The following is a 21,812-nucleotide window of genomic DNA, read 5'->3' as shown; positions in this document are numbered from 1 at the left end:
TGTCACCCTCCACCCATCCTCTTCAGCCCGTTACCGAGCGAGAGACAAACGCAGGGATTGAATGCACGCAACTGGGTGGGTGGGTGCTAGGGGCAGGTCTGTTCTTTATTAAACCAGGCCAATTCTGCACGGCAAGGCCTTTTGGGGAAGTTGGTCCGGTTCTCCCAAGACGAGGAATGAGGCGAGCCTGGCTCACGACTCTGTCTCTCTTGGTGCCCCAGATATGCGGGCGGAGATGTTGCAAGTCTTCCTAGGTGCTCCTAGGGCACAGGATCCAGCTCACGGGCCTTGGACGCTGCAGTTTCTGGTGGCAAAAAAAAAAAAAAAGAAAGAAAGAAAGAAAAAGAAAAAAAAGGTTTGAAAGTAAAAGAAAAAGGGGGTTGGGAGGGTGGGGAGAGAAAGGAAGGGTGGAGGTTGGCCCGGGCGCGCTGCTCTCCCGGTTCCCGGAGGCGGATGCCTCAGTGGAGCGTGACTACCAGAGAAGCAGAGGCAGCGAAGGAAGGAAGGCAGAGAGCCATGGCCTCAGAACAGAGCGAAGGTGGCCAAGTCCCTGAGAGGGAGAGGCAGGGAAGAGCGGTCTCCCTTCTCCTCCTGCTCCCCCAACAACAAGAGTCCGAGGGAAAAAAAAGTATGCTCAGCAGGCCTGCACTCCACCTTTATGCCTGCCCCCCACCCCACCTCCCGACACACATCTTGGGAGGACACACAGCAAAACAAAGAGGGAGGTGGCGGGGGACACAGCCACCAGCCCAGCCGCAGGTCTCCAGCGTGGCCTGGGCGCCCTGGCCTCCCTGGCCGGGCAGCCTCGGAACGCGAGAGGAGGGGGTTTCTCTTGGCTCCCCTCCCTCGTTTTTCTCTCCTCCAATCAGGCTCAGCCGCCTCCCTCACCCCCAGCGCCCCTGGGCCGAGGGACTCGTACCACCTGCCTCCAGCCCCCGCCCCCTCCTCTCTGCGGCCTAGCCTCAGCAGGGGCAGGAGCCCGGTGACAGGCTCCCCACCGGCTCTGCAAGGCACCCGGGAGCAAATGAGGAGCGCTGGCCGGGCCAGTCTCGGGTTCTCGCTTGTAAACTTTATTGTAACTCTTCCGCCCTTTTCAGGCGCAGACAACAGAACAAAGTATAGAGGAACAACAAAATATATAATTAGCCCTCCCTCCCCCCCATAAAGCAATTCACGGATACAGAATACATTCTCTTCACAGTAAACCTAAGAACACTTGTAACAATTGCCCACAGCGCGCATGCTAACTAAAGTAACCTCTTTTGAGAAACACTTAAGACAAAATTGTCAAACCAAAGGGGGTGGGTGGAGGAGGAAAAGAGAGAAGCCAGAGAGAAAGCCAGCGAGCTGGGGGGTTGCAGAGGGGAGAGAGGCTTGGGAGGGGAAATGAGGACGCAGCGAGAGAGAGCGAGAGCGAGAGCGAGCGAGCGAGAGAGAGAGAGAGAAGGGAGACAGAAAGAATTACGGCGTGAATAGGCAGTTTCATGTTGTTGGGAGAACTTAGCAGAAATCGGTACCTTGGTCATTACAAAGAAGCACGTTCAAAGGAAAAAAAAGACAATTGCACAAGGAGGCTTTTTACACGGGGTGGGGAGGGGCATGGGGGGCTCAGCCGGGCCTTTGCCGCTCGCCCTCACAGGGCGAGGGAGTCTTTGCTTAAATCCTTTTCTTTCCCCCCGGCCCCCAAGAGAAGGGAAGGAGATCCACGGTAGCTCACACACAGAAGCTATTACGAGATACTACCACTAGCGGGGACTGGCGCGGCGGGGGACGCTGCGGTGGGAGGCCCGGCTCCTGGCCCCGCTAGCGGGGCCAGAGCTCTCTCGGGCAGGGGCGCGCAGCGGCGGCGCGGCCGGGACCCGCGGACGTGCGGGCGGCCGCGGCCCTGGCAGTCCCAGCTGAAGCCTACTTCTTGTCGCCCTTCTGCGCGTCGCCCTCGTCCGCCGCCTCTGGGGCCCGCTCCAGCTTCTGTTTCTCCAGCTCCTCCTGCTCGCATTTGCTGCTGGGGAACTTGTCTTTGTTGTTCTCTTTTTTCCACTTCATCCTCCGGTTCTGGAACCAGATTTTGACCTGTCTCTCTGTCAGTCCCAGGGCGTGCGATACCTCGATTCGCCGCTTGCGAGTCAGATAGGGATTAAATAGGAACTCCTTCTCCAGCTCCAGGGTCTGGTAGCGGCTGTAGGTCTGTCGGCCTCGCCTGCGTCCGGCGGCTGCTGGGAATGGGGGAAAGGGCGAGACAGAGGGGAGGGGAGGGTGGGGGAGGGGGCAGGGACGGAGAAGGTTGGAAGATTCGTGAACGAGCCTGGGAGACCATTATAATAAGGGCAGGGGACCTTCTACCCCGTGCGGGGGCCGGGGGGGGGCGGGGGGCGCAAGAAGGCCGCGGTCGGCGGAGGAGGAGGGGCGAGGGGGATTAGACACAAGTGAATCTAAGGGAGCCAGAAAGGGGAGCCCCCTCCCCTGGTAACCAGCACCAGAGTTGTGTAGGAGGTGGTTCAGATCTATTAGAAGTGCCATAAACTTTAGGAGGAAGGATGTGAAGGAGGGGGGAAAATAAGAATAAAAAAGCCGGGTGGGGACGAATGGACCCACCTTGAAAAGCCCCCAGAGCCTCTGCCCCAGAAGAAAAGTTTCTTCAGGGTAATTAAACTATAAAGCAATTGAGAAGTGCAAAAGTTGAGCGCCCCCACTCCCACCACCCTCTCTTCACTACCCCCCATAAAACAGTAAAAGGGGAAAAAAAGGAGGGGAAGAAGAAGAAAAGTAAGGCAGGGTGAGGGGTTTATAGATTCAGGAAATGTTTCTAAGCGACCCCCTTCAAGGGAAAGAAAAAAGAAAGAAGAAAGAAAGATAAGAAAGAAAGGGGAAAAGCGGCAGGCGATCGGAACGGAGCCGGCAAGTCTTCCAGAAGCTGGAGGAAATGCGCCCCGGCCTGCCAGGCCCCCTGCCTGGCCTTGGGCCCTTCCGGCCCCCTCCTGCCCCTGTCGGCCCCGAGGCGAGCTCACCTTGCGGGCGCATCCAGGGGAAGAGCTGTGTGGGCGACGGGCTCTGCTCGGAGCCCTCGGCCTCCTCGCCCAGGCCGCTGGCGGCGGCAAGCTTGCAGTCTGCGTACTGCACCAGGTCTGGATCCTGCGCACCGAATAGGCTCTGGCGTTGCAGCGGGTCGTAGCCGTAGAAATTGCCGGGGTCCCCGTGGCACGCCACGGCGCACGGGTTCTGCTGGTAGGGAGCCGTGGACAGCGACGACGGCCCGTGGTAGAACTCCTGGATTTGCGACGGGTGCTGGAAGCTGCCGCCGCTGCTGGGACCGTACACCACGGTGGGTCGGCCGCCCAGGTCCTGGGCGAAGCCGCAGTCATAATAATTGGGGCGCAGGGACTCCCCGGTTTTGTATTTGGAGAACAGTGAGTTGACGAAATAAGAGCTCATTTTATTGAATTTTGAGGCGGCGGCGGCGGCGGAGGCTATAGTTGGGGGCTGTTGGGGAGGGGGTGGGGAGGGGGAAAGGGAGGGAGAGAGAGAAAAAAACGCGGATTCGCCGGCTCCTAGTCACTCTCGCCAGGAAAGGAGAGGGAAAGAGAGGAGGGAAAAAAAGAAAAGAAAGAAAAGGCGAAGAAGATCTCGAAGCCGACACACTTTTTGTGGTTTCCAGGAATAGAAAAGGACAGAGAAGCCTCCAAAAGTCTAAGCTTGCATGGCAGCCGCGGCTCGCTCGCCCTCCCCCCACCCCCCACCCCCCAAACAAAAATATACCGCCACTTAAAGAGGTCCTCGCTTTACATTTCGAAGAAGGGATGCCAGTTCATAAACAGTTTTCGGTGATTTACTTCCCTGCAAATGAGTTGTTTCATATTTTGCACTGTCTTTTCATGATCATTTGCATCCATTAGAGACCCCGCATCCTATTGGCTTCTTCGTACTCCTCCCGGACAAAACGCAGAGCGAGGGTGAGAGCGAGAGAGAGCGAGCGAGAGAGAGAGCTAGAGCGAGAGAGCGCCAGGGAGTGAGGAGAGAGCGGAAAAAAAAAAGGAGGGGAAGAAAAAAACACCCAGGGAGAGAGAGGGGGAGAGGGGGAGAGAGAGGGGGAGAGGGAGAGGGGGGTGAGAGAGAATGAATACGGATTAAATCTGTTTAACTACCTACATTAATGAGATATCTCTCGCCTCACAACAAATCAAATACCTTCGCAGACCACCCCCAAAGACTGATGTGGGGGAGTCACGGAAAAAAACACGCACACACACATACACAACGCGCCAGGCGTAGGCACGCTGTTAATTTCGCGATTTTAACGAGGCAATTGGAGTCTTTCTAAATGTCAGGGTCGCTTCGGAAAAATGTAAAAGAACACGGTTTAATTGCGCCGAGTTTTAAAAGGTCCTATAAATGTAATTGGTATTTTAATACAAGTTATCAAATCATACAGCTTCCTCTCCTAAACATATTTTCAAACAAACGAGGTAGTCATATTTAAAGCTTTAATGATCAATTTCCTTATTATTGATAAAGGTTTAACTATCGTGTGGAGGGAATTGGCTGGATAACCGGCCCCCCAAAAAACGGCTGTAAACTCTTTAACAAACTATAAAACGCAATAAAGCCGGAGTCTGTTGTTGTTTATGCCGCAGCGCATAAAAGCTGTTAGCATTTTACGAGTTCTTTCCTCTACAGCTATAAAACTGCAGCTTCGATCGCCCCCGCCGCCCGACTGCAGCACGGTGGGGGTGACGAAGCCGAAATGAGAATGATTATGGGGATTTTTTTTGGCACAAACGGTGACTTTTCTGAGATTTTCACCTCCTTCCGTCCTGGCAAGCACCTGCCCCCACCCCTTCTCTGGAGCCCCCAAAAGGTCCCTTCTCTGCCCTGCCCTCTCTGCCCTGCCCTGGCCAGTCACAAAACTTCCTCTCATTAAACAAATAAGCAAAAATTTTCTGTGAAACAGGGATCTGGGAGATCTTGAGGAGGGAACGGGAGGGAAGAAGAAACTTTCTGGTTAATGAGCAGTGGTTGAAGCACAGAGCAAAGTTGGAGCTGCCACTGCCGATTCTGCAGGTTTGTGCACTCTCTGCTTGCTGAAAAGGGGGTCTCCTGAAGGCCCTTCAGCCCATCAGCACTTTTGAGGGCAGACTTTGCATGAGGGGAGAGGGCCTGATGCCATCAGAGGGATGAAGCCCCAATGGGCTACCCCACACTTGCACCCAGGCCTTGGGACCCAGTAGCCAAGCCCAATTATTAATAGCTCCCAACCTTCCCAGGCCGACCCCCACACCTTCTGCAGTGCCTAAGGGTGAGAGGGGACCACTGAGCCCATCACCGCATCAAAAGGAAAGAAGGTTGGGTATCAGGCCCTGGCACCTGGCCTTCGTGTCCGCTGTCCTGTGCTCTCAGCCGCCCTAGGCAGTGCCTGCAGAGTATGTGTTGGGGGGGCATCTATTAGTCCTCAGTGTCCCCAAGACCTTTTGAGCCACTGTCACCACCTAAACTGACTTGGGTGTGGAATTCAGATAAAGCAAGTTTGCTGAGTCTCCCATTTTCTCTCCTTTCGCCTTGGGGAGCCTGTAGTTAAACCTGGCTCTCCCTGCAGACCTGGGAACCAGAGGTCTGAACACCGAAAGCTGGAACAAGCTGACTGGGTGCCACACTCTGTGGCCACTGCGTTCCCTGCCTACCCGGCTTCACGATGGTGGTAGCCAGGCTTTAGAAGGCCCCAGTCTGAGGGTCAGAACCAGCAGCCTCCTGTAGCAGTAGATTGGCAAGGGAGAGGAATGAGAGAGAGAAAGAAAATTTTGAGCAACAAAAGTAGAGGCTTTACAAATATATTCAATCCATTGTTTATTCAGGAAACAGTGGTTTGTTTTTTTTGACGGGCACCTTTTGGGGACCCCATACACCCCAACATTTGTAAAAATGAAACTATCACTTTTCCAAAGGGAACCTTACCAGTGAGGTCATTTGGTTCTTCAAAAGTGAACCTAGAGAATGAGAGAGGGGCTAGAAGCGGGAGAGAGATAAAGGAAAAGAGGAGGAGTGGAGAGAACCAGGGCTTTGAATTTTCAGCTCGTGGCTGAGGGGACCGTGAGGCAACGGAGGGCCGAGTTAAATTGTTGCCGAAGCAAACATTTTTATCAAGTGCAGAGGATTTTATGGTCATTATTTGAAAACTCACCGGCGAGGTACAAATTCAATGGCTTGTTCTAAATCATCTCTACACCGTGCCAGAAATTCCTGATGGAAGGAAAATGTTTCTATTATAGGAAAAAAAAAAAAAACGAAAGAGCGAGGAGACAATTTATAAACACCCAGCGGAGCGCAGATTTATTAGAGAAACTCAAGTTGAGGAGAAACTCCGCTTACCTCCTTGCACTAAGTCCTGGTGGGGGAGAGGAGAGGCTGCAGCTGGGGTGATTTTGAGGGGGTGGGAGTATCTATTGCTGGCGCAGGTTTGTCGGATGGAAGGCAGGGATCCGGCGGGGCCGGGAGGACACAGGAGATTTGGAATGCAAGGGGCTGTGGACAACCAGGGTGCGGGTCTCAGAACGAAAGTGCCCGGAGTCCAGACCTCCAGCTGCTCAATGAGGAAAGGACCGGCGCCCCCAGGTTTGCCTGCGGCCAGGGCCAAGGCGCACTGAAGCCGCACCTCTCACCTGGAAGCCCAGGAACCCAGGGAGAACAGAGCTCCTGCGTCCTGACGCCGCGCCCGCCTTCGCGCCCATGGGAAAACGCGCGTTCTTTGGGAGCGCGCAAAGCATCCAGAGACCACATCCGAGCCTTCCCGCACCCTGCTGCCCTGGGGAGCCCCTGCCCCGTGCCTAGGTCGCCCTGCGCGAGCCCAGCCCAGCCCTGGACTCATACAAAGGCTCCAGAGCCTGCGCCCGTGCGAAGCCGCCCTGCCGGCTTTGGGCATCTCCGAATCCCCACAAAAGCTATGGCTCCATTCCCCCCCACACACAAACTGGGGGGTCTCGGGCTGGCTTACGTGATTTTCCCTCCAGCCGATGGGCAGCTTCCTTTCCATCCTACCTTCTTTTGCCGGCTAGCCCCCTCACCTGACCTGCTGACCCGCATCCAAGGACATTCCTTTCGCCTCCTTTCACGGAAAATCTCGTTGTTTCGAATCAATTCTCCTTTTGGATTTGGACCCATTATTCCTATTATTACTATTATTCCCCGTTTTCACGCATTTGTTGCCCCACCGAACACAGCAACTGGGTGAGAATCACTGAGCCCTCCTCTTGGGGAAAATTCAGAAAATTGACCATTTGAGGAGATGGGGGAACACTACTATAACTGAAATCTATAAAATGGGGGTAAGGCCATAACGAGCCCTATTTTTTTTATTAGGTACAAATTATTCATGACTTTTGGTAGCACTCAGTTCCTGGATTCAGGGCCGACCAAGGCGCGGTGCCGGGAGCAGACATCCGCAGCTGCCGCTCCAGGGAGTTTCACATGGAGCAAGGGTGCCATCTAGCGGCTGCTCTGCGAAAAGGCGCCGCAGCCACCGGCTCCACCAGTTTTCTGGGAGAGCAGCCGCAGAGGTGGCCAGCAGGAGAAACTTTCATAACTAGCAGTAAAAGGGGAGGGATAGGGAGTGGGCATCGGAATCAGGAAACGGTTCATGAAATTGTGTAGATAAGCTAAAAAATAGAAAAAAAACACAACAGAGGGGAGGAAAAAAAAGAAGCCCTAAGCTTTTTTCTTTCTACGTACACCTCCCACCCCTGCCCCTAATTTCTAGCGGAGACCGCAAAGCGGTGCGCCCTTTATGGCCTGTAAAAAGGGGGACCGAGCACTTTTCAAACTCCACGCGATTGTTTCAAATTCTGAGGAGAAACAGTTGGGCTTTTTGTCGGGGGAGAGGAGGCCTGAGAGGATAGGATGAGACTGTAAAAGAATCAAGAGGCTGCCCGCGCCCAGACGTCTGGCCCCGCCGGACCTGAGTGTGTCTGTGTGTGTGTGTGTGTGTGCGCGCGCGCGCGCGCGCAGGAGGCTCCTCGTTTCCGACGCCTGATTCTGGAGGGGGTGTGAAGAACAAAGACAAGAGCCCCAGTTGCAATTTCTGAAGCATTTGCGACAACAAAGTGTTCTTTCCCGGCTTCTCTCTTCTCCCTCTCTGCCGCCTGCCACCCCCCGCCCCGGAAGCCCGGAGCCCCGTGTTCTGTGCGGGTGAGGGTGAAGGCTGCCGGAGCGGGGCCCACGCATTCCCCGCCAGGCCGGGAGCCCCGGCCCAAATGCGGCTCTCTCAGCTCCGGAAAGTTTCCCCTCGCTGTTTGCTTTGCTGCTGTTTAGTTTCTTAACCTTCAGAAATTTATACGCTATAAACTTTTATAGCGGTCATATTATTTTATTGCTGCGCACACGGCATTGAATTCCTCTCCCGGCTTCTCTCTGCCTCGCACTCTGGCGGTGTCCCTCTCTGAATCTCTCTTTTATGACAACTGATTTCCCCATCTCCGGCTTCCGAGCCTCCGCATCTTCGCCTTTGTTTGTCTTTAAAGAAGCAGCCCTGGGCTGGGGACCCAGACGCTGCAGGCAGAGGCCCCTCCAAGCGCCCTCGCCCCTACCACGCAGCACTCCCCTCTGTTCCAGCCTCGCTGAGCGTTTGCTTTAGGCAGAAACCGACCTTCTGTCTTCGCCGTCAGCACCGGCTGGGCCTGGGTGGCCCAGGATGGGGCAGGAGCCTGGTCTACACCAGCTGTAAAGCCAGATTCATTTTGTATCCCTAATGAAACCCTCTTTGGAGGGTGCCTGTCCGGGCCTGCCTGATGCGGAGCTCCGCTTTCTCCTGCCTCCCGCCGTCTCTTGGATCAGTTCGTCCTTTCGTTGGAGGAGGGTAGGCCTGGCCTTTTCACTTGCAGGCTCCCTTCATTCGGGCCATGCTTCGTTCCCAACTCTACCCCAACTCGCAGGGTCTCCGCGGGCCGCAGTGTTGCGGGCTTGGGTTGGAGAAAGACTCCTGAGGTAGGCGGGCTCGGGAGCGCCGGCCCGCCGAAGCGGAATCCCAAGGCCTGGATGAGAAGCGCAGGCTGCCGAGAACTGCGATCTTCATAAGAGGCTCTGGCGAAATCCCTCAGTCTGAGAGGGACAAAAATATGCCTCTTGAAACTGAGTTTAATTCTGGGGTCCTTTTGGGAGGTGAATTTTTCTACTGAGACATTTCTGCTTCACACTCAATGACCTCTCCACCCTTTGCAGAGGTGCTTACCCAGGGCTCAGCCCCTACCAACCCAGCCCACCTCAGACCAAGGCTGCTACCCTGTGGCTCAAACTGGAGCCTCCAACCCCAGGTGGGGGCCGAGAACCCTAAGGCGTTGGCTCCCTTTGAATGGAAGGAAAGAGATTCCAGCCCTCTGGAGGCCTCTGTCTAGACCTAGGCACCCTACTGCAGGGAAGAACAGAGGGAAATTACTGTGTTCCTCCCTTGCATCATATTTTAAAGCGGCCAAACTAAGGTGACATTCTCAGTGGCTGAGGGAGGAGAGCTACCCCCAGGAGGTGCAGGAAGACCTACCTTCCCTCCTATTCCCTAGTCAATGAGGAGGTTTCAGGACCTCATTGCTCCCCAGACCCTGTCTCCTCTCCAAACAACCCACATTTCCTTCCCTCCCCGCTCGTTTTCCAGTTCTCCTGTTGGAAGGCTCTTGATCAGTTTAACCAGTAGTCTTGGGACCTGGGGTCTGGGACTGGCTCTCAGCTCCACCTCTAGAGAGCTCTGCAGGGGACCTTGCCCTGCAGGGTGTAAGGAGAAACCTCCTGGACTCAGCAATCTTTTTTTTTCCAAGCCTTTCTCCCGACAACTGGGATCTCTACCTATGGTCAGGCCCAGAGAGCCAACACAGAATAAGACACAGGAGAGATTTATTTTCTAGAGTGATATATATTTTTTGTTCTTTTTCTTTTTTTCTTCCAAAACAAACAATTAGAGCTCTAGGCCCCTCGCCCTCCCCACTCCCACCCAGAACCCTCCCATATAATCGACAACTGAAAACAAGCGAGACAATCACCCCCAAAGAAATCACGAAACACAAGCACAATTTCACGACAGCCACCGACAAAGCAAAAAACTTCTACTGGAATGTCCCCTTGCAGGATCAGGAGAAGCAGGAGCAAGAGTCTACAAATTGAAGGGGACTGAGAAGTAGGGGAGCAGGGGGAGGAACGGAGGCAGAGAGTAAGCTTCCATCTGATGCTTAGGTGCGATTTTGCTCCTTTCCTTTGCACGCGGGACTGTTTCCCAGAAGCGCGCGCACGCACCAGCCGCGCAGATCTGCATCCAGGCCCATGAAGCAGGAGGCAAAGCCCGGCCCTGGGGCGGGTCTCCTTTGGCGCTGGGGCTAGAGCCGCCAAGCCCGGGGCTCCTCTGCGTGGGTCGAGAAGCCGACGGGATTCGGAGGAACGCGCAGAGCGTTGCGCGCTGGGGCCGTTGCTCCTCCCTGTCCCAGACGGGAGCTTGGGAATCGATTCACAATAAATTCTCATTCGGACTCTCCTGGCCTGGCTTTCCTGTCTACAGTGGGGTTGACCTAGCGGGGAATGGAAGGTGGAGGGATTTTTCTACAAGGGGCGGCTTGACTTGCGGGTGCAAGGTGGATACGACCGAAGAGAGTTGATTTCAGAGCTAGGGAGGGTGCGGAAGAATGCAGGGCCGGTCGAGAGCAAGAGAAGCTACAGTCTGTCAAGTGGTGCACAGATGAACAGGAGGACAACATTGTCAAGGCTCTACGACCCACAGTTTGACCTTCTTTTGTTGGAAGGAGAGGGAAACATCATGCGGAATTAAACATTTCCTGCAACAAAATGTATATGTTGGTGGGAGGTGGGGAGTAGCTCCACCTAAGATACCTTCATAAAACCACGTGCTGCCTTTTCTTGTACTTTCTAGCCCACCGGCTTGGGGGCTAGGTTTGCTCCATCTTCCCCATGGCCCTTGGCCTGAGAATAGTTGGCAACTCCATGGGGATGGTATGGCAATGCTGCAGCCTTTGGGCTGCAACACCTCACTCAGGAGTCTGCCTCTAGACATCTCCCTGGTGGGTATTTGCATTAGGGGTAGAACCCGGGCTTGCCTGACAGTCTGAGGGCTGTTTTGCCAAATTTGGTGTGCGATGGTCTGCAACTGGAGTGTCACCTCACTTGACTGAATGGTGGTTGTGAGCTCACCCCATTACTGTGTGTGGATGTCTGCTGAGCTGTGTAGAGTTGGAGTGTCCCTGGGTGACTTTTGGGCGGGTGTAGAGAAGAAACAGGCAAGCTGGAAGTGAGGGGCTAGGACTTCCCAGAAAAATTATAGGGCATACTAGGAGCTTGACTGGGGTCTCTCTTTCCTTGTGGCCCATCACATTCTTAGGAACAAACTGTTTCTATCTTCTAAATCAACAAAACTTTCTCCTGACACCTAGAGAGAAGAGAGAGACAGGTAAGGGCAAAGGAAAGGAGGGAGGTTCTAGGTGCAGATAAAGGACTTGGAAGAGAGACTCCCTTCCCCATTCACTTGAATACATCCCAGACAGCGCTGGCTTTGCAGTCGTCACATAAATAAGAGTGAGATGGGGAAGAGCTAGGGAGGACTGGGGGTAATCTTTAATCTTTACTCTTTGCCCTGCTCCTTATTCATTTTCTTCATTTTCATCCGCCGGTTCTGAAACCAGATTTTGACTTGTCTCTCACTCAGATTGAGGAGTCTGGCCACTTCGTGCCTACGGTCCCTGGTGAGGTACATATTGAACAGAAACTCCTTCTCTAGCTCCAGCGTCTGGTATTTGGTGTAGGGACAGCGCTTTTTCCGGGAAGAGCGAGCGTGCAGCCAGTTGGCGGAGGGGTTGGCTGAAAGAGAAGCAGCGATAGAATCAAAGAAAGGAAGGGGGTGAAGGGCCCCAGATCAAGAGGGCACTCCCTTGGTCTCCACTCCCCATCTTGCACTGGAGAAGAGGCCACCTGGGTCTTCAAGCTCCCAGGAAGGGTGTCACAGATGGGCCAGCCATTGCTATAGACACCTCCAGGTGAGAGGCTGTGTGGAAAGGATGGAGCCAAACGTGGGCCCAGGCTTCCTCAGCACTTCCAAAGCTCTGCCTACATCAAGTTCCCTCTCAATTTTTCTCTACTTGGGTCCAAACTGCTTAGGACTCAGGTCAGAGTTCAGCATGGTTGAAGTCCCACCAGCAGCACTCCCAGGCTGACTAGGGGTGGGTGGCTGACCTGAAGGGTCCTGGCTCTAGGAGGTGAGAGGAGGAGTTGGGTGGGGAAGTGAGATGTCTGTTCAGTCACCGCATTTGGGGTGTCACTTCACCCCAAGAGACCTCTCAGCCCTTCAGTCCAGTCCCAATACCCCCTGCCTTGATCACAAACAAGCTTGTGTCTCTAGACCACATGGCAGCAGGCATGTGTGTCTTCATAGAAATCTCCCCCTCTGCCACCACCACACACCACAAATATGGGTCTGCACTTAGAGCCACAAACAGCCAGCACACTCCAATTCACACGCAATGCAATTGCAACCATTTATCAACTCCAGCTTATGGACGGGGGAGCACTGGGGGTCACAGATAACTTATGGTTGCAATAGTCTCTCTCCTTTTCAGCTCCTGCTCAGCTCACAGTTTGGTTAACACAAGTTCAGGGAAATTAGGGAATAAAATTGCTCCAGTCCCAAGGTGGGGAGCCAGGAGTGATGTGGAGGTAAAAGGAAGCCCTTCACAGCACACCTAGCCTTAATTGATCCTATGTGGGGGCTGGAGGGGAGAAGAGGGTAACTGAGTGGAAGAGAGGAAACAAAAATATATACAGGCTTCTCTTCTTACCTTCTCTCCCCCTACTCTGGAACTCAAAAAAGTTGCCAAATAAAGCTAAGCCAATTAAAAATAACAGCCACCAGCTACTAGCTTCCTTCTCCCCAAGTGAAAAACACTGGATTTTTTAATATAAAAAATTTGGTTCATCCTACACTAAGTACCGTGTCTTACCAATTTGCAGCGCTATTTCCTTAATGTGATTGCCTGGGATGGGACCCGCAGCCGCATTAAATATGAAAGAGGGAAAAAACTGTTAATAATTGATCCTAGCCAAATGGCTGCCTTGCCATAATGGGCTTTTCAGGCAGAATTTGGGGGTTTAGGGTGGGGGATCTGTTTGGGAGTGTGCGGGGAGGGTTGGGGAAGAATGTGTTCCCTAAATGCCAGCTCTTAGGATTCCACCTGGCAGGTTGGAGGTGACAGGACCCTGCAAGGAATGGGGCTGCTCTTTACTCTCCAGCAGGCAAGGATGCTCTAAAGTGCCCTGGGGCCACTCCGTCAATGGGAAATCTAGCTGGGCAAGGAGAGACTAAAACATCCCTACTTCCCAAAAAGAGTAAGAAACGAGGACCTGATCCACCAGCCTGCGAGTCATTGTTTGAGGCTGAGTTCCCTCACCGATGAGCCCTTCTCAACCTTAAAAATAAATAATAGGAGAACCCTCTCTTCTCATCTAGTAGCACCTCCTGAAAATCAGCCAGACTTGGCGTTCTGGCCGGGGTGCTTTTGAGGAGTGGGAGGTGATGGGAAACTACCCACAAAGGGTAAAGTTCTCCGCCTCTCTGCAACCCTCTCTTCCCCCCACCCCTCCTCTCCCCGGGGTCCCTTCGAGATGCCCCGATATTCGGAAGCGATTCCCCGACTCCCCAAGAGGCGGACAGCCCGGGCTGGGGCTAGGAAGCCCCGCAGAGAGCAGCGGGGGACCGCAGAAAAGGAAGCGGTAGCCCCTGCGAGGACGCCGAGGAGGAGAGGGGCCACCGGAGGGAAGGCTCCCGGGGAGGGGCCGGCGCATCCGGGGAGGGGGCTCAGTCACGGCGTCCTGGGCTTCCCCCGCCCCTCCTGTCGCCGGTTGCGGACTCTGCGCGGCTACAGCGCGAGATCTGCTAGGAACAATCCTCCGCCAAGCTGTTGCATCGCAAATAAAATCCTAATGAGCTCCCTCCCCCTTCCCCTTGGCCGGCTTTTACGGTCTGCGCTTGGCGCGGGGAGCTCTGCCAGCCGCACGGCCCCGGGCAGCCCAGTGCGCTCCGGCCCTTGCCCTCGCCGGCTCTCGGCCTAGCTGGCCGCTGGCCCCGGCCCCCGCCAGCTCCTCTCCCGGCCGTCGCCGGTCTCTGGCCGGGCTTTCAGCTGGGGCCTCCGGGAGAGAGGGGGAAGAGGGCCGAGGGAGCTGCAAGTCGATCCCCGAGCCCCTGTTCCCCGCAGGACTTGGAGAAGTGGGGGCAGCGCTCCTCTGGCGGCCTCAGTCTCCCCTTCTAGAGCACGCAGTTTTCCCCTTCCCTCCGTCTTTCCTTCCTCTCCCTTCCTCCTCCCGGCCCGCTCTCCGGCCACCGCCGCAGTTTCCCTTCACATTGTCCGCAGTTTATTGCCTTTCCCCTCCCCGCCCCACTCCTGGCCTTCGGCCTGGGTATTTCCTCACTTTTTATAACTTACTTTGATCCGGCCTCTCTTTGTCCTCGCTTCCTTCGCAAATTTTATTGTCCCCGTAGCCGGGTCTTTGATTAGACAGCACGGCCTCCCTGCCCGCCGAAGTTTCCAAACTGTACTCGGGCGTGCCCTGTTTGAGCAGCTCCCCAGGCGCGCCCAGCAGCGGCTCCGCCTTCACTGCCGCCTGGCCCTGCCCCGGGGCCGCTTCGCCGCGCGGCGCCGGCTCCAGCCAGGTGCGGAGGTACCTGCTCTCGGCCGGCGGGACGCCCTGGGGCTGGATGTAAGGGTGGTAGACGGACGGCAGGCTCCCGGACGCGTGCGGGCTCAGCGGCGCCCAGGAGGCGCCGAACACCGGCGCTTTGGGCTGGAAGCTGCACGAGGGGAACTCCAGGTGCTCCGCGTGGCCCGGCTGCCGCGGGCTCGCGTACTGGCCAGAAGGAAACTTGGCTGGAGGCGCGTCCTCACTCTCGTGACTTATGATCGAGTCGACATAATAGCTGCTAAGCGTCCCAGAAATGGACATTCTCAGACATTATCCGGGCGCTTGCAGGGGGAAGGGAAGCGCTCGCGCGGCGGCGCCCAAGCAGGGAGAGGTGGCACCCGGACCGGTGTGAGGGCTTTCGGACGCGACCCCCCCAGCCCCCCACCCTCCCACCCCCACCCCCTGCTCAACTTCTCAGCCAACAAAGTACAGTGGAGCAGCCCGTCTCAGCTCTCCTTGCAAAATGATTGGTCAAAGTTTTTCCGACTGCCTGATAAAGCGTCAGCTCCGACATAAATCAATCGGGCGAGGGGGCTGCGCTCTCGCTGTCATCCGTCCGCACCGCACTCCATATCGAGGATGGATTGTTTTATGCTGATGCAATGTGCTATCACGTCAGGGCTCCGGCGGCCACGTAACCTCAGCCCCAGCTACCGGCCGCCCGGTCCCCCCCTCCCGCTGCAGGAAGGGGGGCAGTTCTCAACATGGGGCGGCGGGGGCGGAGGAGAGGCGGAGGGAAGCGGCGGGCTGCCTCGGGAGGGACGCAGGCTGTGGAGCCCTCTCCCCAGGCGGGTCGGGGAGGGAGGGAGAGCAAGGGCGGAGGGAGGGAGAGAGCCCCAGCCCGGGGAGAAGCCATAGAGGCCCGAGAGGATACTGGAAGAGGAGGTGCTCCTGTCCCCCCACACACACCTCCACCTCCACCCCGCAGGCCCTCATTTCCTCTTCTCTTTCCCCTTGACAAAAGATGTTTATTAAACAACAACAGCAGCAGCAATCCACAGGAGATGAAGTAAAATGATGAGAGGAAAAGTTGGGGATTTTAGGACGTTGTCCGCTTTGGAGGGGGCTCTCCTTGCACTCTTTGTAGAGATTTACATGACTGCGAGCTTCCCTGGACCCCTCAGTAGCTGAGGGAGGAGGAGAGAGGTGAATAAAACGGCTGAGTGTCCAAGAATCCACTATCTGTCCTGAAATTAGAAACTACTTGAGGTTAAAGGGATCCATCAGGTCCCGGAAACGTGAGCCTAGGAAAGAGTTTAATACAAGGAACCAGAGCGCCTTTACATTTATTGGGCCTTTCTCTGACTCTGGCCAGAAGGATGGATTTAAGATGGTGGTGGTGACGTGGGGGGGGGGGGTGAGGGAAGCCATTTCTCCTTTTCTCCACTGAATAACCACCCAGGCCCCTAAATTTGCCCTGATGAGGAAGCTAAATAGGAGAAAGGGTTAAGGCCACTTTCCTGAGGTGTGACCAGAGCAGAGGCCTGGGAAAGGATCCCCAGTCAGCAAGGGAAGGGGTCCCAAGTTATCTCCCCTTCCATCCAAAGAGGAAGGAGCCTGGGCTGAGTTTTCAGCCCTCCTGTACTACTCCTCTCACCCGAGGCTCCTGCTCTGGAGATTTCCAAACACCGATATAGGGGCCAGTGTGGACAGCGAGCCCATGGTCAGTCTCTTCCCCTCACTGCCTTACCCCCTGCAGACCCCTTCATTGGAGCTTCCAGATGGCCCTTTTTATATATATCTATTCTGTGGCCCTGCGCAGGGACTCCCCCGGGGCCCACCGACTGGCTTCCTCGCTCCTCTCCCAGCCCCTGCTCCTCAGCTTCTGCCCGGGTTGCAGTCGCCTCTCCTGGCACTTGGGGAGGTGTGACCCCTGGACAGACCCAGTTCTCCTCTGGTTAGGCTCAGGGGTAGATTGGGGTGGATTTCTCGGCAACTCTCTGACTCTGAGTCCTAATAAGGCAGGCTGCCCTCAGTCCGGTCCTTTTAGCAAAAGCGGGGCCACTCTAACTTGAGGCCGTATCTTTTTGGCCACCTACCCCTCTGCCTTGTAGAAGGCTGCGGATCACCTCCCACACAGGCACACACTCCCACCCGCTTGTCTTTCCAAATGAAGCCATCTCGTGTCATTACACGTGAAATACGAGGGTGAAGCGCCATATTTCTTCACATTATGGCGATTTCAAAATGATTTTTTAAAGATCAATGCCGGCGCCCAACTGGCCCCCTCCTTTCCCACCCCTGCTCTCCGAGGGTGACAGCCCAGCAGATCCGTAACCAAACAGCATGAAGGTCTGCCTTTTCCATAGGACCCAAGTGGGGAAACAAAAATCCGATGCAAATTCTTCCAAGCAGAGGTTGGACGCTTGGGAAAGTCGAGGGAGCTCCCCGGACTCACCAGCGAAAAAGCTGGGCACTGAGCGAATGAATCACAGTTAAGGCAAAGCACCTGTTCTCAATTTGCCAGCCCTGTGAAGTCTGCTGTTGGCTTTACCTGTCATAAATACACTCTTCAGGAAAAAAGATTCCCTCCCCCGCCATAAATAATGGTGTTATGAAGCATGGTGGGCTGAGTATATGATTTCTGTAGTATATAAATTAGGGCCTAAAAGGACATGTGTACTATGGACTGGGGTTTTTTTATTTATTGAAAAGTCACAGCGCTGGGCTGTCCTTAAGACCCAAGCAAAGCAGGCACTGCGCTCTGACTGCCGTCTTCCTGGTTCCCCTTCCCTCTCCTGCCCTGACTTTGCAGCTGCCTCTCTGCAACAAGAGAGGAGTCAAGAGGACCACTCAGTTTAGGGAGGAAGTTAGAGGAAGAAGAACACTTGGGCTGATGGCTTGTGTTCTACAAGGGTGAGTTCTCCCGGCAGACAAGATTTGGGTTTGTGGGTTGCTGTCTGTCTGAGGAGTTGCCCTTTATTCCCTGGTGGCTCCTGAGTGCTGGGTGAGAAGGGGACTTAGGCCTCTTTTCTGAGATCGGAACTTAGCCTTTGCTCATGAAGAAGCTGGAGAGTGGAGACAATTTTAAAATGACAGGTTTTGGAGGTCTTGGTCTTCTCAGGGAGCAATGACTCCAGAGGAAAGAGAATGAACTGGCCCCTAAGCCCTGTAGTCTGCATCCCAGCTCTTTGCCGTCCAGGTAAATGCACCAAGCAAGGAGTCCCATCCCAGCCAAGCTTTCTGGAAAGCACTGCTGCCCCAAACTGGAGTTCAACTCCAGCTCAGGCAAATGATTAAAGGGTCAGCTGAGAGACTGTGGACTCCCTCCCACCAAAAAAGCCTTGTTTTCTCCCCAGACAATGGTACCCACTATGAAGGAGGATAGCAAACAGGATTGTGGCTCCTGGAGCCCAGCTTCCAAAGACACTTAGTAAAGGGGTTGCTTCAGTGGGGGTCACCTTATCCTAAGAGAGCAAAACTGCTCCATACCCCACCCCCAATCCTAAACAGAAAGAAGGAAAACCCTGCCTTCCCTTGCAGCCTTTTGCCATTCCCTGCACTGGAGCCTCGCCTGAACACAGCTGGGGCCAGTAGCTGGTAGCTTGGAGAAGGGCAAGCAGGGAAAAAAGCGCAGCTCCTGGCCACACTGGGGCCCAGAGCAGCCAACAGCGAGGCCGAGGTTTGAAGAGCAGAGGCCGACCAGCCGGTGAGTGCCTATGCTGTGGGGGTGACTTTTGGAAGGGTCCTTGTCAGTAAGAAGAGAGAGAAAATCTAGAGGAAGGGAAGGAAATGGGAGAAGAAAGAAAAACAATAAGTGAGAATGGGGAAAAATAGTTTGTTTTTAATTAATAAGCTTAGCTGAAATTTACGCGTGTTTTATGTAAATAGATGTGTGTGTCCTATATGTATATTTCAAATCAATATTTCTGTATGGGGAACCCAGTGTGCAAATGCACTCTGCTCTATACTGTATATAGAATATGTAATAAATAAATCTGCCCAACTATGAAACTTGCTGTGCTTGGGCGTTCGTGTATGCAGGATGTAATCGTGCATATGTGGATGCATGCATAACCTCTGTGAGTGATGGAGGTTTCTGATTCTGCTCGTGTAAGAAGATCAGTTACCCAAAAGGTTGTGTGTACATTTTTATAACCATCACACACCTATGGAAAAGGCAAAAGCTTGGGTATTTGTGTACTTGAATTATGGCTATAAAATATTAGCTAATTCAGATGTCGCACTTGAAAATCTGTCCCTTGACTTGATATTCAAGCAAAATATACAGCGTATCCTCAAACAAGTGCATATGACTTAACACTACATTGATTCTACGACAACTTCTTTCCAAAATGTTTCTCTGGAAGGTAAAATAAATGCTTCAAAGTGGCCCAGAAGAGGTTATGAAATTTTGTGACTGCTTTGTTTGACCATAAAATCCTTTACTGTGTTTCTTACCCAAGACCGCAGGGACGGTGTGCATTGTGTGATGCCTATTTCATGATAGCGATGAGCGCGGGGGTGGAGGCACAGTTACTTATAAGCACATGTGTCTCACAGAATTATGAAGCAGAGGTGGACAGAGATGAGCCGAGTGTGAAAGTGACTGTGGAGGTCAAGCAAAAGCACTGCTGTGTACAACAAAATTAGAAAAGTCCCCAAATCTATGTCCCCAAGCACCAGAGGTATCTCTTCAGACTCAAGATCACAGTCCAGACCCACTCTGGGAAAGAGTGAGGCATGAGGACACTTGCCCCAGTGGGAAAGGACACAAGATCCCAAAATCCTTACCCTTTATGCAAAACGGCCTCCAAAACAGGTATCACATCGAATCTGCATACTCGGGTTCAAATCTCGGTGCTTCCACACCCCCCAAGTGGGGATCTTAATTGTGAAGTAATGAAATCTTCTGCCAAACCTCCCTCCCAGGATGTCAGAGGTGAAAGGAAGGACTGAGAGGTCAGTGGCCCAAGCCGACCTCAGGAATCTTCTTACCAACTCTCAGCCATCAAGGATATCCAAGGCGATGGGGGTGGCTGACTCCTTGGGAGGGGGCATCCAGGAGGCCAAACGGGGTGGGCGGCAGGCAGGCGGAAAGGAGGCGAGCAGGTAGAAGGTTATTACGAAATTGCTTCCATAAAACCTGTGGCTGTTGTAAAACTCTGCTTTCCAAAGACTTTATTTCCTCCTTCTCTCTAACATTCTCCTTTTTTCTTTTTACAGCACTTTTCCTGGGAGGGGGTGGCCAAGGGACACCAGGGATGGAAGACAGTCAGGCTCTGAGTGACTGGGCAGGTTTGTGAGAGGCCCAGGGAGAAGTGAGATAAGGCCGCAGGGACGCGCCAGGCCATCTCCACCCAGACCAGAGGATGAGAAACTGTCAAGGGACAGAGTTGTTAGCCTTTGCTTATCAGGACAGTGGGTTGAAGGCTCCATTTCCCCTAGGCTAGGGGTGGGTCTCCCTAATGCCCCTCTGCTCTAGCAGAAGCCCCTTGTTCAGAGACCCCCTGGCCCTCCAAGTCAGCCTGGCGCCGAAGCCCCATCCGGTCGGGCCTCTTTCCCGGGCCCCTTTGCACATTTCCTCTGCCTCAAGCAGCGGGGGGAAGGTTTGGGAACAAAAGTTAGCTTATGCTTTGGAAAGTCCCCCTTCTTCCACCAGCACTTCTAGTTATTCCTTTCCTGGGCACAGGGCCAACAGCCTTAAGAGGACCGAGGTCAGAGAGGGTATCAGAGTCTTGCCCTGCCCAACCCCTGGTTTCATCCCTTGTCACTGCATCAGTCGGGGTTGAATTGTCCAACAACCTGGGCTCCCCATTAGCTTGCAAGTCAGGCCCCTCTCCAAGGAGGTGGCACTCAGGACCTATGTGTACCCCGAGCCCAGCCCAAGGCCAGTGGGAAGCCTTTGGCCACTGGGGTGGGTGGGGAGGAAAAAGTCAACGGAGGGATTAGGAAAGGAAGGACTTTTCGGACCTACTTCTGTAGGTCTGGTCCCACAGGGGGCCCTCGACAGGACCCTGAGGGCTTTAGGCTGAGATTGCAAGAGCTCTCAGTGTTTGCCTTTCAGAATGAGACCTACTGAGCCCTCTTCAAGGACCTGAAGCTTCCTGCTGAGGTGGAGCACCAGCCCGCAAAGAGTTACAAAAACCTCAAGAACCCCCTGCATTTCTTTTGAAATCAAATATTTGTGAAGTTGGGGAGAGTTTCTCTGGAAAGTTCTGGATGTAGGTGAGAGCTCAGAGACCCTAAGGCTGGAAGCTTGGAGCTCTGACTGCCATCTTTGGGTTGGGCTGAACAGCCCAACAGGGCCAGGGAGGTGCCTCGGGAGAGTTGACTGCTCCTCATCCCCCTTCCCCTCCTAACACACACACACACAAAATTCAGAAGTGGGAAGACACTTCCCAGATCTCTTCTCTGGGGGAACATCCTTGTTGCTCCTGGATGAAGGACCTCAAACCTCTTCCCCATTTTGCAAGGTTGATCTTCCAGTCCTGATTCTGCTCCCCTCCCCCAACTCCTCCAGCTAAGCGAGGAGCAGTAACTGCCGTGAATCGGGTGGTTTAATGTTGTTGTGTTCAGAAACCCAGGCCCAACAACATGAAACTACCTAATTCACTCAGCAGTTCCAATTCAAGCTCTAGGTCAAGAGCTCACTGGGGGCAAACCCTGTGGCCATTTTTTGTGGGCCAAAAAGCGGCTTAACTTCATTTTCCTCCACCTCTTCCCCAACAGAAGAACCCAGTTGCTACTAAACAACACATCGAAAGAACTGAACCCAGGACTCTAGGCAAAACCATTTTGGAGCCGGTCCTGATAGCTCAGATTCCAGAGACATTTGCTCCCTTCCAGGAGCCCTGGCTAGAGAAGAAGACCCTAGACACAGGCACAAGCCTGGGCAGGGCCTCTTTGATATACCTGCTCAGTCTCTGCCTCTCAGCCCAGCTGGAGGTCTCCACAGATAAAAAGAATTCTCAACTTCAAACAGATACGAAGGTGCATCTATACTCAGCACCCTGCTAGCCCCTGTATTCCAGGTCACCCAGCCTCCCAGTGTAGCTCTGAGAGGCCAGATCTTCAAGTCCTACACACCCCCCAGCTTTGAGATTGGGGCTCAGACAGGAGAGTGAGGCAAAAGAGTGCTGAGAAAGAAAGTGACAGAGAGAAAGGTGGAAAAG

General features: G+C 54.1%; 2 protein-coding genes and 1 non-coding gene across 5 annotated transcripts; all 3 read right to left on the bottom strand.

The window, feature by feature from the left end:
• Window positions 1–76: 76 nt before the first annotated feature.
• On the bottom strand, window positions 77–9,774 carry HOXB8 (homeobox B8). 3 transcript variants are annotated; one of them, XM_024350265.3, is made up of 3 exons: window positions 3,006–9,774; window positions 1,910–2,213; window positions 77–304 (listed from the first exon to the last, which is right to left on the bottom strand). In XM_024350265.3, the coding sequence occupies exons 1-3, from the start codon at window positions 3,427–3,429 to the stop codon at window positions 280–282; spliced, it is 753 nt and encodes a 250-aa protein (XP_024206033.1). In that variant the 5' UTR covers window positions 3,430–9,774; the 3' UTR covers window positions 77–279. The 3 variants fall into 3 exon arrangements, with proteins under 3 accessions (XP_024206033.1, XP_024206034.1, XP_016787015.1); XM_024350266.3 differs by having other exon boundaries at window positions 1,910–2,210; XM_016931526.4 differs by lacking the exon at window positions 77–304 and having other exon boundaries at window positions 1,055–2,213.
• An 86-nt stretch (window positions 9,775–9,860) lies between these two features.
• Window positions 9,861–15,369, bottom strand: HOXB9 (homeobox B9). Its single transcript, XM_001172956.6, has 2 exons — window positions 14,442–15,369; window positions 9,861–11,826 (listed from the first exon to the last, which is right to left on the bottom strand). The coding sequence occupies exons 1-2, from the start codon at window positions 14,956–14,958 to the stop codon at window positions 11,591–11,593; spliced, it is 753 nt and encodes a 250-aa protein (XP_001172956.1). The 5' UTR covers window positions 14,959–15,369; the 3' UTR covers window positions 9,861–11,590.
• Window positions 15,370–21,183: 5,814 nt separating this feature from the next.
• On the bottom strand, window positions 21,184–21,252 carry MIR196A-1 (microRNA mir-196a-1). The gene has a single exon (NR_035702.1). It is a non-coding gene; the product is annotated as a microRNA mir-196a-1 (primary transcript).
• Window positions 21,253–21,812: the final 560 nt, after the last annotated feature.

The sequence above is a fragment of the Pan troglodytes genome, chromosome 19 (genome assembly GCF_028858775.2).
Source record: "Pan troglodytes isolate AG18354 chromosome 19, NHGRI_mPanTro3-v2.0_pri, whole genome shotgun sequence".
NCBI classification, from domain to species: domain Eukaryota; kingdom Metazoa; phylum Chordata; class Mammalia; order Primates; family Hominidae; genus Pan; species Pan troglodytes.
The sequence above is the reverse complement of the archived record's forward strand: the minus strand, read 5'-3'. Positions and strand labels throughout refer to the sequence as shown.